Here is a 16,308-nt window from a genome sequence, read left to right as displayed (position 1 = left end):
TCTTCAACTGATGGACTGAAATAAAAACTGAGAGTGTAATTGAGAAACTGCTGAAATCTTAGTATTTGATAAATGTCATTCCAGAAAAAAAAAGTTGATGGAAAATAAACTGCTAGAGAATCTAGACTAAAAAATCATTTGATAATTCGACTTAATTTTTTTTGTTATGGTTTTGTTTACTAAGAAATGAATCCAGCTTGTGTAATTTCAATCCATCTTACATTCAGTTGTTGGAATATAAAACAAAATTTACATATTCAAATCGGTTGAATTAATTGATGTACCAACAAGGATTACCAATTCTGTTAGGGCTCAGCATAATTTTTCTTCAGTGTCTCGTAACTTTTGAGTTCCAACACTTGTAAAGAGTCCAATCACTCTCTTCGTTGTTACAAGGAGAGCAACTTAACGAGATACTAGTGCTGTGGTGATAATCCCTGCAATTTCCTTCGTTGCAGTGTTAATTTCAGCGTACTTGGGTGTCGTTTGTAGTGCTTTGCTCTGGACAGCTTGACAAGATAGATGAGGCTGCAACCAGCACCGATGTCAGGGTTGATGGTTATCTCCGTATTATTTGGTTATGTTCATATGAAAATCTTCGTCACAGGGTGAGCGGGCACTATATCCGTTTTGGTCCATGAGGACATCTTCATCGCAAGGTGGATTTGCCATGGTTCTTCCAGCAGCTGCTGCTGTCAGAAACCAAACCGGACCAAAATAACCATTGTATTTAAAGTGTAGAGCTGCCAATGTCACAAACAAGTCTCAAAGCTTTGATAAATATATATTATCATGGACAAAAATATAGCTCATAACTTGGTGGAGAAACCGAACGAGGGAATAATTTGCTAAATGCTATAACTTTCTCCTCAACCCTTGTTTATTCTAATATAATACAGTAGCATCAAGCCACAACTCCAAATTGTCATTTTCATAGTTTAGTTGCCTAATAATATTAGATGATATGCTTCTAGTTGTTAAAAGAAAAATAGCAGGAACAAATGCAGTGAGATATACACCGAATAAAATATTTTGTAAATTTATATATCAATATACATTAGATTTCAATCGTGCCAGTTTAGGGACGAATCTGTTTACAAATGACAAGGATCTCACTGTTCTTTCTCATATGAAAGTGAGACCAATCTCCAAAATATAAAAAGCTACAGCCAAGCTCGTGATTTTCATTTTTCTCCATTTTTAACATTTAATGTATACCAGTTTTTTGAGTATCTACATCTCTAACTAACTAGATTTATCTGTAACAAGTTTTACAACCTCCTTCGCAAAAGAGGTTCTTTAATTCCTTCTCCATATCCGTGCTGTACGTCCCTAATTTAATCTCCAATGCTATAATCTATGCCCCAGCAGATCATGCAGTGTTAGCTTTCCAGAATTATTGCGATCAAGCTTGTTGAACTGATCGCATATTTGCAATATGTCTTTCTCTCCAATCTTTCCCATCTCTTTAAGTTTGTACACAACATATTCTGATTTGCTGTGGCGAAAAGAAACAATATTCCTAAATCAAAAATTAAAGCTGACAAGAGTAATTTGAAGTAGAAGCACAGGGGAAAAAACGAGACTTGAGACTCAAATTAATGAACCGTGTTACGTGACAATCTTTTAGTTAATTGTTCAACGCGGAACATGTGAAGAACCGTGTTATGTGTGAGGCATGTTCGGCCTCAATCTACCATGCTTAATTTACAAATACAATCTATAATGATAATTGCAATAATTGAAAAGGAACAAGAAACACAGAGTCATAGATACAGGACGAAGCAAATGCCAACAACTCCCATTATATAAATATGGAGATCTAGACAGCTAACCAAACAATACAAAGTCTTAGCATTATAGCAATGAAAAATGACAAAAAATGGTGTTAATATAAAATATTATTATCAACATTGTGTGTAGACAGATATATGAAAGGGCAAAATGAAAAAGAGAGGTTCTTCTCTTCACGATAAAAAAATTCAGCAAACACCTCATATAGCGTAATCCAAAAGTAGCATGCTTGTTGATCAGCTTTAAAAATAACATCATATAAATTGAGAGAACTAATTAATCATTCTTCATCCACCCAACTAGTAACTTCGACGTCTGCATTAAAACCTTATCCAATTTACAATAGCTCTTTCATTCCCTACCCATGTCATTTTGGGAAAGTCTGATGCAGATAGTAATGGCAATTTGTAGACCAAGTTCATCAAACATCTTTACTTTTAACTATCAAAAAGAAAACTCTGAACTGCTGCAAGCCTGCAACTCCTAACACTGGGTATGCAATTAATGCTCAAAGTCCATAGTGTGTTCTTTTCAACCCAAGAATATGCTAATCATAGTTACCAAATACACCTAATACAATGTTAATCGTCAATTTTAAGTTGTGTGTAACAATTCACCAAAAATTGTAACTTAAACAAAGAGATATTATTTACTCTACTTCAAAACCACTGGAGAGCACTAGCTAAAAGAGACATATAAAGATAGTAAACACATCTGATGATGATTGTAACTTGAAGCTGTTTGTAACAATACTAAAACAGAATGTAACTTGAAGAAAGAAATATCATGTCCTCAACTTGAACACAAGCAAAAGGATAGCAAACATACCTAATGAAGCCATTGCGATTGAGGTCAGCAGCAACCAGGTCCTCAACCGTGATTTCCCTATGCAAAACCCATTTTGCAATCCTCCTATGCCTCTTATCAATCCTTGCCTCTGCCAAATACAAAAATGCTCTAGCCACAGCCAATGTCGAGAACAAAAGCCAAACCGATGCAAATAACCTCCCTTGTGGAGACTTAAAAGCTCTATCACCATACCCAACAGTAGTAACCGACATCACAGACAAATAAAGCGAATCAATGACACTCAAGTCCTCCATATAAAACAAAACCACACTCCCAAATCCAATACACAAGAAAACAACTCCAATAGCCAAACCAACCTTCAACCTAATTCTCATCCTCCCTTTAGCCTTATCATAAATATAATTCTTAACCGAAAACCCCTTTACCGAATTCTCCTCAATGCCCGTTAAAATCATGTTTTCTTGCAAATCAAGAACATAATTCACAACCCCGGATAACAGAATATCAATAAAACCAAACCCCACAAGTACAAATAAACAAGCAAATATCTTAGCAGCAGCAGAAGAAGGCGCAATATCACCATAACCAATAGTACACATAGTAACTATACAGAAATAAATAGCATCAATAAAAGGATTAGTTTCGATACCCGAGAAATGATCACGATTAAACGCATAAATCAAAACTCCCAGAAACAAATACACTATAAGCAAAAGGGCAGCTTGTTTAACTAAAGAAGCTGAACTTGGAACAGGCTTTGCAACATTAATCCTGGTATCATGCATTACAGTCATTGCAGGGGAACTTCTACAACGATGCAGTGCTTTTCGATTATTCGAAGAATTTAAAAACAGGGGAATTGTGGTGGAGTTTGAATTATGATCATCAGAATTACGATCATTAGAAGAAACAGAAGCAGGGTTTTCAAGATCTTGATTAGTATTGAGAGTAGTGGTGTTAAAAGTGTAATCTTGATTGTAATTAAGAAGGGTTTGTTTGAGTTGCTGTTGCTGCTGTTGAGTAAGGAATGGTTGTTCTTCCATTTAAGAGAGAGAGAGAGAGAGAGATTAATGAAATCAAAAGTGTTATTAGTAGAAGGACTCAAGGAGGGGATGTACATGGGGCGAGATGTAAAGATTTGAGGGATGAAGGGGCGAGGGATGTAAAGATTTGATTAATGTGAATGTGATTAATGAGAAAAGTATGAGATGAATTGAGTAATTATTATTGTGTCAAGTCAAGAGCTCAAGAAGACATCTGATTGGTTAATGCTTGCGGAAGGAGAGATCATGTGAGAATCGCTTTAATGCTTACGATAGCTGAAACATGAAGGAGAGAATCGGGGGTTGGACTTTCTTATTTCGGTCTAAAGCTACGGATGTTTCAGACAGACTACGGAAGGGTAAGTTTTGACAAGTTCCGAAGTGGGTAAACCGTATGAATTTATCTTTCCCTCGACCCTGCTAGACATATCAGTTCGTTCGTATAACCAGTGATGTCAAAAAAATTCGAAAGATCTGATATCCGTATGAAAAATTCGTATTTGTATACGAGAAAAAGCGAATATTATTCGTATTCAAAATAAAGCGGATATTATTCGTATCCAAATCCGCGATATTCGAATTCGAAATCAAATACATATATGATATTTAAATTATATAATTATATATAATTTAAAATTTATTCTGTTAGTTTATAGTGTGCGTATATGCATTAAATAATACATTTATACAAATTTTACATGATTGTACACATACTTTACATATATATAAATTTATCATTTAATTTTAATCGTAAAAAATGTTCTAAAGTCATTGTCATTACGGTAGGCCATCAAAAAAAATTAAAAAAATCCGATATCCATCTGAAATATCTGCATTCGTATTTGAGAAAAAGCGGATAATATCTGTATCCGAAATAAATCAGATATTATCCGTATTCAAATCCGATAATTGTTGATCTGTATCCGAATTATCCGTTTGACATCCGAATTATCCGTTTGACAGCCCTACGTATAACTGTTAGTGTTGTATATACTTTTGTGTAGTATATGTTCGTGTTTAGTATTTTGTGTATTTCAATGTCAAATACAAAATCGATATATTTAAGGTTAGTGTACTTTCGTGTACTTTCGTTTTATGTCGTGTTTTTCGTGTAAAATTGAGTATTAATATTAATTAAAATAAAATATAAGTGTAAAAATATAAGATTTTTAGGTAAAGTTTTTACGAAATATTATATATATATATATATTTAGATCACATTTATATACATATTATTAAATTAGGTAATTATTTTAAAAATAAATATACATATATCTATTATAAATATACATATATTTATTATAAATATTAATATTTAATTATAATATTTATTTATGTCATATACTTTGTGTCGTGTCGTGTACTCAAATGAAAAACACAAAACCGACACTAAACTTGGTGATATATAAACCAAGTAGCAGCTAGTAATTAAATAAGAATTTTCCTGAGCTGTTTAGAAATATCAAGAGAGAAAATCATCTAGTTTGTACTAGGAAGCAGCTGTGATTTAATTCTTTGAATCACAGATTTTCTGAAATAACACATCTCTGATGGAACAACAAATCCACCAGAAAAGTTTTTAAGTTGTTGTGTTCTTTACATTTGTGTTTGAATATATATCTGTCTGTATCAGCTTCAAGCAATTCACACACATTTGTTCACTTAAACACTTAGCCTTAGAAACTGCTCAAAACTTGAAAAAGTTTTGAGATTTACATTCAACCCCCCTTCTGTAAATCTCATTGTTAGTCCACTGGGAATAACAATTGGTATCAGAGCAAGCTCTTAACATACAAAGAGTTTAAAGATCTATTTTGCTAACATCATGAGTGCACAGAAGAATCCTCCTGCTACCATCATGAGTAGGAAGGATATTGGTATAAAGATCCCAGTCCTGGAAAAAGATAATTATCATCACTGGAAAGTGAAGATGCATTTACATCTTCTTTCTCAAGATGAAAGCTACATCAACTGTATTGAAAATGGTCCTCACATCCCTCACAAAGTAGCCACAGCTGCTACTGCAACAGTTGCTGTTGGACAGTCCATTCCCAAGCCAAAAGCAAAATGGACTATTGAAGACATGGAAGAAATCCGCAAGGACAAGAGAGCCATGAACATTTTGTTTAATGGCTTAGATATGTTTGACAATGTCATCAATAGCCAAACTGCAAAGGAAGTTTGGGATACTGTACAAATCATCTGTGAAGGTACTGAGCAGGTCAGAGAGAACAAGATGCAGCTTCTTATTCAACAGTATGAATATTTTCACTTTGAAGAAGGTGAATCATTAAATGATACCTTCAACAGATTTCAGAAACTGTTAAATGGATTGAAGCTGTATGGTAGAGTGTACCAAGTCAAGGATTCCAACTTAAAATTTCTTAGGTCTCTGCCAAAGGAATGGAAGCCCATGACTGTCTCTTTAAGAAATTCCCAAGATTATAAGAACTTCACACTTGAAAGATTATATGGAATTCTGAAGACTTATGAACTTGAAATGGAGCAGGATGAGCTGTTGGAAAAGGGAAAGAGAAAAGGAGGAACAGTTGCTCTTGTAGCTGACAGTGAGAAGATGGAAGCCAGGAATGAGGAGAAGACAATGCAAAGTCTCAAAATTGGCACAAGCAAATCAGAATCAAGCAAGGGTAAAGAGCAAGCAGCTGAGGATGAAGACAATTCCAGTCAGGATGACTCTGATGATGTTGATGAACATCTGGCTTTTCTGTCCAGGAGGTTTGCAAAGATGAAGTTCAGAAAAAATACAAAGTTCACTAAGCCAAACAAAAACATGGTGGATAAATTAAAGTTCAAATGTTACAACTGTGGCATTAGTGGACACTTTGCAAGTGAGTGTAGAAAGCCAACTTCTGATAAAAAGAAATTTGAGCAAGTTGATTACAAAAAGAAGTATTTTGATTTACTCAAACAAAAGGAAAGAGCTTTTCTCACTCAAGATGATTGGGCAGCAGATGGGGTCAATGAAGATGATGATATGGAATATGTCAACCTAGCCCTGGTGGCTAATTCTGATGAAAATGAAACTAGTTTATCAAGCAACCAGGTAATTACTACTGATCTCTCTCAGCTTTCTAAACATGAATGCAATGAAGCCATAAATGATATGTCCAATGAATTATATCATTTGCGTGTTTCCCTTAAATCACTAGCGAAAGAAAACACTAGGATCAAGGAGAATAATGTATTTTTAAGTGATAGGAATGCTGTGTTAGAGGATCAGGTAATTGAGCTTGAAAAGATAAAACTTAAATGCTTGACTGTTGAAAGTGAACTAGCAGAAGCTGTTAAGAAAGTAAAAATTCTTTCTAAACAGTTAGAAAGTGAGCAAGAGGTAATCAAGGCCTGGAAAACATCTAGGGATGTTAGTGTTCAGATTGTAAAGGTTCAGGGAATTGAATCATTATGTGAGGATGCCTGGAAGAAAAACAAAAAGGAGTTAGAATTAATTGATGGATTGTCAACAGATGTGGAATCAACGGATGATGAAAGTTATCCGTTGAAGGAAGAAAAGGAGCATCCGTTGAAGGCTCATCAACTAAAATAGGCAAGTTCTTTTAAAAATAAAAACCTCAATAAAAAGAATGATTCAACTCTCAAGAACTTTGTCAAAGAAGGAGCTAGCACATCCAGAGATGTCAGTAAGGTGAATATAGGACACATGACTTTAGATCAGCTGAAAGATAGGCTTAAGTTGGTTGAGGATAAGAAGGAAACTAAAAGAAAATCTAAAAGAAATGGGAAGGTAGGGATTAATAAACATAACAATTACACACCTGATAGGTATGCTCCTAGAAAAAGCTGTGTGCATTGTAAAAGTGTTAATCACCTATCTGATAATTACAAATCTGTTAAAAATGCTCCCATGCCTTCAAATCCCTCCATGCCTAACATGTCTATGTCACATCTGCATGATATGCCTGTTATGTCTCACCAAAATCCCCATGCACATTTTGCAAACATGCCATATATTAATAATCCTTATTTTACTGCATTTAGTATGCCTCAAATGCCATACAATATGCCTATGTGGAATAACATGTTTGCACAACCTATGCCTTATCAAATTCAATCAAATGTGTTAAATGATTCTGTGACTAACCCTACACTTCAACCAACCACATCTGAGACCAAGGTTGACCCAAAGTTACCTAAGTCAAAAGATGCAGGAGGAATGAAGTCTAGGAAAAAGACTAACAAGGCCGGACCCAAGGAAACTTGGGTACCAAAATCAACTTGATTGATTTTGTTGTGTGCAGGGACAAAGAAGGAATCTATGGTACTTGGACAGTGGTTGTTCAAGACACATGACAGGAGATTTCACCCTGCTCACAAAGTTTAAGGAGAGAGCTGGCCCTAGCATAACCTTTGGAGATGACAGCAAAGGATTCACTATGGGATATGGCTTGATTTCAAAAGAAAATGTCATCATTGATGAAGTTGCATTGGTTGATGGTCTCAAACATAACTTATTGAGCATCAGTCAACTTTGTGACAGAGGGAATACTGTCTCCTTCAATTCTGAAGCCTGTATTGTCACAAGTAAGAAGGACAATAAAGTGGTTCTAACTGGAGTTAGAAAAGGAAATGTGTACCTAGCTGACTTCAACTCTACAGATGCAGAATCCATTACTTGTCTTTTCAGCAAAGCAAGTGCAGTTGAAAGTTGGCTATGGCACAAGAAGCTATCCCATTTGAATTTCAAGACAATGAATGATCTAGTCAAAAAGGACTTAGTTAGAGGAATGCCTCTAGTGGAATTCACAAGGGATGGACTGTGTGATGCTTGTTAGAAAGGAAAGCAAAAAAAAGTATCATTCAGTAAGAAGCTTGAATCTGCAATTGATGAACCATTACAACTGCTACACATGGATCTTTTTAGACCAATCAATGTATTGTCAATTTCAAGGAAAAGATATTGCCTAGTGATTGTTGATGATTTCTCTAAGTTTTCATGGGTCTATTTTCTTGGATCAAAGGATGAAGCTAGTGAAATCATTATCAATCATATCAAGCAAGTCAACAATCATCCTGATTTCAAAGTAAGGAATATTAGGAGTGACAATGGAACTGAGTTCAAGAATTCAACCATGAAGTTGTTCTGTGAAGAAAATGGGATCATACATGAGTACTCAGCTCCAAGGACTCCACAACAAAATGGTGTGGTGGAAAGGAAGAATAGATCACTAATTGAAGCTGCAAGGACAATGCTTGAAGAGTCAAAACTCCCAACTTACTTTTGGGCTGAGGCTGTTAACTGTGCATGTTACACTCAGAATATTTCTCTAATCAATCAGGCAAAAGGCATGACTCCCTATCAACTATTCAAGAGAAGAAAACCAACTTTAAACTTTCTGCATGTCTTTGGTTGTAAATGTTACATCTTAAGGAATCAATCTGATCACAAAGGGAAGTTTGATGCAAAGGCTGATGAAGGAATATTTGTTGGTTATTCTGCTGGAAAATCTTATAGGGTCTACAATCTTAGAACAAACATTGTCATGGAATCTGTGCATATTGTGTTTGATGATAAAAAGATTGATGGACTAACAGATGAGGGACATCATGAAGGGCTCAAATTTGACAACATTGAGATATATTGTGATGATAGTGAAGATGAGAATGATGAAGAAGGCATCTCAAGAAGAATCCAGAATCTGCCTTTGGATAATGCACATAATGCTGCATCCGTTGAAAGTCATAATTCAGCTTCCATTGAAAGAAGCAATGCAGCATCCGTTGAAAGATAAAGTGCATCATCCGTTGAAGTTCATAATGAAGCATCCGTTGATCATAGTCTGTCAACGGATAATCAATTCACTTCATCAGTTGATAGAGCTCCCAATTCCTTTCAAATGATCAGCAACTCAGGGGGAGTTTCAACCAATCAACATTTTATTTCACATCATGACAATACTGAGGCAACCTCATCTACAGCTAATCTACCACCTCAAAGGAAATGGACCAAGAATCACCCTTTTGAACTGATCATTGGTGATGCTACATCTAAAGTGCAAACTAGAAGGGCTACTCAAGATGAATGTCTGTATAGTAGCTTTCTATCACAGGAGGAACCTAAGAGAGTAGAAGAAGCTCTATTGGATCCAGATTGGATTTTAGCAATGCAAGAAGAGCTAAACCAATCTGAGAGAAACAAAGTATGGAAGCTGGTACCCAAGCCAAAGAACAAGAGTTCTATTGACACAAAATGGGTATTCAGAAACAAGATGGATGAAAATGACATTGTCATAAGGAATAAAGCCAGATTGGTTGCTAAAGGCTACTCTCAACAAGAGGGAATAGATTTTGATGAAATATTTGCTCCAGTTGCCAGACTTGAAGCCATCAGAATCTTTCTAGCCTATGCAGCTAATGCCAATTTCAAAGTCTATCAAATGGATGTCAAGAGTGCATTTCTAAATGGGGAATTAGAGGAAGAAGTTTATGTAAGCCAACCTCCAGGATTTGAAGATCCAAATTTTCCAGACTATGTGTATTATCTGTTGAAAGCACTCTATGGACTAAAGCAAGCACCTAGAGCCTGGTATGAGACTTTGTCAAAATTCCTTCTAGATAATCACTTCACAAGAGGTACTGTTGACAAAACTCTCTTCTTTAGAAATGTTAATGGCTCTAAAATACTTGTTCAAATTTATGTAGATGATATTATATTTGGATCTACAGATGATAAGCTTTGTAAAAAGTTTGCTAAGTTAATGCAAAGTAAATATGAAATGAGCATGATGGGAGAGCTAACTTATTTTCTTGGTTTACAAGTTAAACAAGTTAATGATGGAATTTTCATTAGTCAAACTAAATACATTTATGATCTTTTAAAGAAGTTTGACTTAATGGATTGTTCATCTGCAAAAATTCCCATGGCCACTGCCACCAAGCTTGAATTAAACAACGCTGAAAAGTCTGTGGACATTTCAAGTTATAGAGGCATGGTTGGCTCACTTTTATATTTAACTGCTAGTAGACCTGATATAATGTTTACTACATGTCTCTGTGCTAGATTTCAAGCTGACCCTAAAGAATCTCACTTAGTGGCTATTAAAAGAATTTATCTAATTGGCTACTCAGATGCAGATTATGCAGGCTGCAAAATAGACAGGAAAAGCACAACTGGTACCTGTCAGTTTCTAGGGAACAAGCTTGTGTCATGGTTCAGCAAGAAGCAGAATTGTGTTTCCACATCAACAGCTGAAGCTGAGTACATTGCTGCTGGTAGTTGCTATGTACAGATATTATGGATGAGGAATCAACTATTTGACTATGGTCTGACTGTTGACAAAATTCCAATATTCTGTGGCAACACAAGTGCCATTGCCATTACTGAAAATCCAGTGCAGCACTCAAGAACCAAGCACATTGATATCAAGTACCACTTCATTAGGGAACATGTGATGAAAGGTACAGTGGAACTTCATTTTGTTCCAAGTGAAAAGCAGATTGCAGACATATTTACCAAGCCACTTGATGAATCAACATTCACAAGATTAGTAAGTGAGTTAGGTATGCTTAATTATTTATAATTTATGTCATCTATATAATCTGCCTTGAAGCCTGAAATGAATTTGCTGCAAGAACAAAGTTGGCTTTAAGTAAGACTTATCCTATCAACGGATATTCCCTATCCGTTGAAAGCCAAAATTGTTCTATCAACGGATGTTCATTATCCGTTGAAAGACAAATACATTTCTGGTAATTTTATCCTTCAACAGATAAAATGGTGTTGATCATCAACGGATAACTATTTACCTTATCCGTTGAAGTGTCACATCAGTTACTATAAGTGAGTCACAGCCGTTGATTCTTTTACTCAACCGTTGATACAGATATACAGTGTTGTATGTCTTTATATTTAAGGTAGTTTTCAGAATTTCTACAGTTTTATTTATTCTTGAACGGCTGTAACTTACTTAAAAGTATCATTTAATCATTTTATTTACGTTTTAATTCAAGAAAGTATAAAAGCCCAATTGAACTCTTATTTTCACTTTACGCTTTCTTGCAATTCTTATTCTCCTTCTCTCCCAATAATTCTCAAGTTTTTCTCTGCAACCTCTACTCATAACAATGGCACCAGTAGTCAAAATTATGTCTTAAACATGATTTGTTTATGAAAAGAATAATTTCGTAGCCTTGGTTGAAAAAAATGAAGCCCATTCTGATTATCACAAGATGATGGACTTCATCAAAAACTGCAAACTAAGCTATGCAATGCTGGAAGCCCCAACCATCTACTGTGAGGTGATTGAGGAGATTTGGACAACTGCAGAGTTCAACTCCACAGATATGACTATTGCCTTCTCTCTCAAAGGTAATGACTATTGCATTAACTGTGATGATATACAATCTTGCTTTAAGTTGCCTGAGAATAATGCCATGACACCACACACTGATAAAGATGTATCTGCTATGTTGGATTCCATAGGCTATGCTTTTGATTCTGCTAGTTTAGGTAGTATTAGAAGGAAAGGCCTTAGGAAAGAATGGAGTTTTCTTGGAGATGCCTTCATTAAAGTTTTCTCTGGGAAGATTAGCAATTTTGATGCCATAACTTCATCTCTTGTTAATATGCTCTATATGCTAGTTTCTGATAGGTACTTTAATTTTAGCAACTGTGTTATGCTAGAATTAGGATCCAGATTATGTAACAAAGCTAATAGACCACATAACATCTACTATGCTAGATTCTTTATGTTATTGGCTAACCATGTTGCTGAAGGTTTGGTTATATCAAATGAGAATAATAAACTCAAATGTTGGGCACAAGAGAAAAGGGTCCTTGCAGACCTTTTGAGAATGAACCTCAACAGCCAGGTGCCATTGGTATACTTGCCAATCATGAATGCACCACAGGTAAGTGAGGTAAACACTTCTATAACTCCTACTATTTCCAACCCCATTGTTTCTTTGCCCTCTAGTGTGGCCATGGAATCTGTGTCTTTGTCCAAACAGGTTCCTGCCAAAGCCACCAAAACCAAAGTTTCAAAACTCGAGTCAAAGAAACCTACCTCTGTTGTTTCTCAAAAGACAACAGTTGTAACAACTACCATAAACCCTGAAGGGAGTGAACAGGGTGTGAGTGGTGAGGGGAGGGGTGAACATCAAGAAACCCCCCAGGATAAGGTGGGAGAGGTGAGTGGTACCCAAGCCAGCCAAGCCACAGTCTCTCAAAAGACTGTGGTGGTTCAAAAAGAGTCCAACACATCCCTAGTTGCATCCTCCCAAAAGGATGTAACTATTGAAAATAGTCCCCAACCAGGGACACAGAACAAAAGAGGGAGGGACATTGAAGCCACACATTCACCAATTAAAGCCTTTTCAAGGAAGAAGAAGGCCAAGACCCTAGTTTCCACACAAGGGACACACACAGCACAGATACATCCACCTGTATCTGAGCCTTCACAAATTCAGCTTGATATGATTCCAGCAAATATGGAATCACAGCCCCATTCTCTCATAATAGAAACACACCAATTATCAAACTCTCCATCACCCTCTCTGGATGTGGATATGATATTCACATCACTTTCTGATTCTCCCTCATTAAAACTCAGGGAGGAGCCCCACTCAAAACCTGATGATCATCATCTTTTAGATGATTTGTTGGATCATCAGCCAATTCTTTCAGATGTAGTTGAAGAATCTGTGTTACCTCACTTAAAATCAATTCCCACATATTCAACAATTATTTCACTTTCTATATCTACATCTTTTCCTTCTTCAACGGATATCTCTCATTCGTTGACAAGTGGTTGTTCTTCAACGGATAAGCTTAACAGCAGTTATCCGTTGATATCATCAGTTTCCACTTCAACGGATACTCCATATCCATTGATGGTCTCTACATACATAACAGAAACAATACCAACTGTAGAGGACATGACTACTGTACAATCACTTTTAGGTTTGAGGGAAGGGAGTGATCTTTTGAGTGAGAGGCTGGGTTGCTCCCAGGCAAAAGGAGAGGATGAGAGTCACCATATGCATGCTATTTCTTCCAACATGGCAAAAGTGAGTGAGGGGAGTGCCACCTTAGAAGGTGAGGGTGAGGGTGTGTGTGAGCCAGGGGGAGCCCCTGATGCAAGAAAATAGAGAAAAAGAGAGAAAGGCAGGTACAGAAGCTATAAGGGTGGATCCGGCCATTGCTAGTGAGTCAATGAAAGTGGATGATGCAGAAAAGGAAAGACAATTTCAGCAACATTTCAAAGCTGCAATTGATAACATTTCCTTGGATGCTGACACTTTTACTCATCCTGTTTCAGCCTATCAATTATTGGCTGCTCAGGGCAATGTGGAGGCAGAACAGACATTACATATTGTACACACTTCAGAATCTCTTCTCAGAGATAAAGCTGCTGTTAACAGGCTGCCTTCTCAAGCTGGTGAGCCATCTGAAGAATTTGGAGTGAATTCTAATGATGATGACTCTAATTCTTTGAATGAGAGCATGAACTTAGGGGGAGTAGCAGGCCCAAGTTCTGTTCCTGATCTTCCTGAATGGGCATGGGCAAAAGCCTCAACACCAAGAGAGTTTAGTGTCACTTTGATTAGACAAGTCATGACAATTCAGCATGCCCTTCAGGAGACTACAGATGCTGGTACCAAGGAAATTCTTCAAGCTCATCTGGAATCTCTGCATCTCTTGCAGTTGCAGCATTTCCAACAAAATCTAAGTGTGGATGAGCTCAAACAGGACATTGCTGATCTGAAATCCTACAATGCTGAGAAGTTGGATTCAGTCATACCTTATGGTACTATGCAAGATTTGTTGGGGAGACTGAGGAAAGAATCTGATGCTGACAAGAGACTGGCCAGATTGGAAACCAGGGTTCAAATCATTGAAGATTCTATGGTCACAATTCTTCAGAATCAACAAACTCAAACAAATCTACTCATGCAGCTGGCCAATGCACAAGGCTTGACTCCTACCCTTGATGATAACAAAAAGGGGGAGAATAAAGGGAAAGGGGAAGGAGAGCCATCAACAACAGTTCAAATTTCTCAAGTGCTAGTTCCTGTCATCACCACTTCTCCAATTATTCAACTCAAAGGAAAGCTTGATGGAATTGATCTAATCCAGATAGCAGCAGCTGAATTGCAAGTCAAAGAGCAAAGGAAGAAGATTGATGAAAAGATGCAACAAATATTTGGTTCTACAACTTCTCAATCACAATCTGTGAAGCACAGCACAAAAGTGGAATCAATTATTATGGAACTCAAGCCAGTAGGGAGGAATAAGGTTGGAGAGACTTCTTCCAAGGATTTGAAACCTATGGTCCTCAAGCCCAACAACAGATCCAATAAGGACTCTACAAAGAATCCTCTGAAAGAAGTGGATTTTCCTCTTCCAAAGGCTGATGAGGACAAGCTTTTGGGTAGAAGTATCTCATATCTCAAAGAGACCATGGATGTGGATGTAAGGAAAAACATGGCTATTATCTTCAGAGAGGGAAAGAGCATATGTGTGATGCAAGGACATCCCAAATTCTCAATAGCCAAGAGGGAAGAAACCAGAAGGTTGAAGGAAGAAGCCAAACAGCTAAAGGCTGACAAAAGAGCACAAGCAAAGCTTGAAAAACAGCTAAAGTCAAGTCAGGCTGAAGAATAGAAAGAAATTGTAATAACCCCAATTTTTGAGAAATTTTGAAACCCTTATGAATAGTGTTTTTGCTGAACGAGAAAACTTTTCATGCCACGCTATGTAGGGGTTCTGTTATTGATCTTATGGGATATTATTAGTACTCTATGTGGTATATAAGTGTATGTAAAGATCGTCAGAATCCAATTCCGAACACTTTGATTTTTCCCGGAAATCCACAAGATACGGAGAGAATTGAGTATAAGGTAACAGGATAAAAAGGATTTAAATTAAAGGATTATAGGAGAGGATCATAGAAGGAATACAATATATTGAGAAAGGTTAAGGGAACCTAAGTAATAAGATCCCGGGTATGATCCCTCAAACGATAAACAAGAACGAAAGATAAGCGAACCGTAAAACAAATAAGTGACCAAGAGACAAGCTTGTACAAGAAGCCAGGGACTGTGACATCATCAAACCACAAGGTGTGGACAAGTGGGAGCATTATGACATGTGCAAGGTGACATAAGCATGACATGGGAAGGAAGGAGGTGTGGTGGCTTTGTAACCACACAAATTCAAGGGCAAGAAGGTAATTAACTAAAACAAGCACAAAAACCAAGCAACCAAGCCAAGAAAAATCATTTTCATCAAAAATCAAAAAGCAACCAAGGCTTTGTTCTTGAAGCTCTCGGCTTTTTACTATTCATTAGGCAAGAATTTTCAAAAATTCAAGATCCAAGCTTCCTAAATTGGTGAGTAAATTCCCTAATCATCTTCATGCTTAGTTAGGGCTATACCATGAGTTTAAGCCATCAATTCCTTCTCAATCTTCTCCATTTAATCAAAGAAGAAGACTATGAATAGTGTTTTCAATTTTTTTTACTTGAAGTTTTCTTGTTTTTCTTGAAGATCCAAGCTTTCCTAAGACTTCTCAAAGCTTCTTAAGGCTTCCTAGCTCATCCCACCACTTCAAGGAAGGTATACCATCTCCAAACCCTAGATCCCTATGTATTATAAGATGATTTTAATTGGTAGGATGATATT

The 16,308-nt window shown here is 36.6% G+C and overlaps 1 protein-coding gene across 3 annotated transcripts; it reads right to left on the bottom strand.

The window, feature by feature from the left end:
* Window positions 1–176: 176 nt before the first annotated feature.
* On the bottom strand, window positions 177–4,019 carry LOC141697987 (two-pore potassium channel 5-like). Of its 3 annotated transcripts, none has more exons than XM_074502578.1 (2): window positions 2,623–4,019; window positions 177–743 (listed from the first exon to the last, which is right to left on the bottom strand). In XM_074502578.1, the coding sequence occupies exons 1-2, from the start codon at window positions 3,645–3,647 to the stop codon at window positions 731–733; spliced, it is 1,038 nt and encodes a 345-aa protein (XP_074358679.1). In that variant the 5' UTR covers window positions 3,648–4,019; the 3' UTR covers window positions 177–730. The 3 variants fall into 3 exon arrangements, with proteins under 3 accessions (XP_074358679.1, XP_074358678.1, XP_074358680.1); XM_074502577.1 differs by lacking the exon at window positions 177–743 and adding an exon at window positions 1,015–1,498 and having other exon boundaries at window positions 2,623–4,015; XM_074502579.1 differs by lacking the exon at window positions 177–743 and adding an exon at window positions 1,507–2,364.
* Window positions 4,020–16,308: the final 12,289 nt, after the last annotated feature.

The sequence above is a fragment of the Apium graveolens genome, chromosome 11 (genome assembly GCF_009905375.1).
Source record: "Apium graveolens cultivar Ventura chromosome 11, ASM990537v1, whole genome shotgun sequence".
NCBI lineage: Eukaryota > Viridiplantae > Streptophyta > Magnoliopsida > Apiales > Apiaceae > Apium > Apium graveolens.
This window is presented reverse-complemented; position numbering and strand designations above follow the sequence as displayed.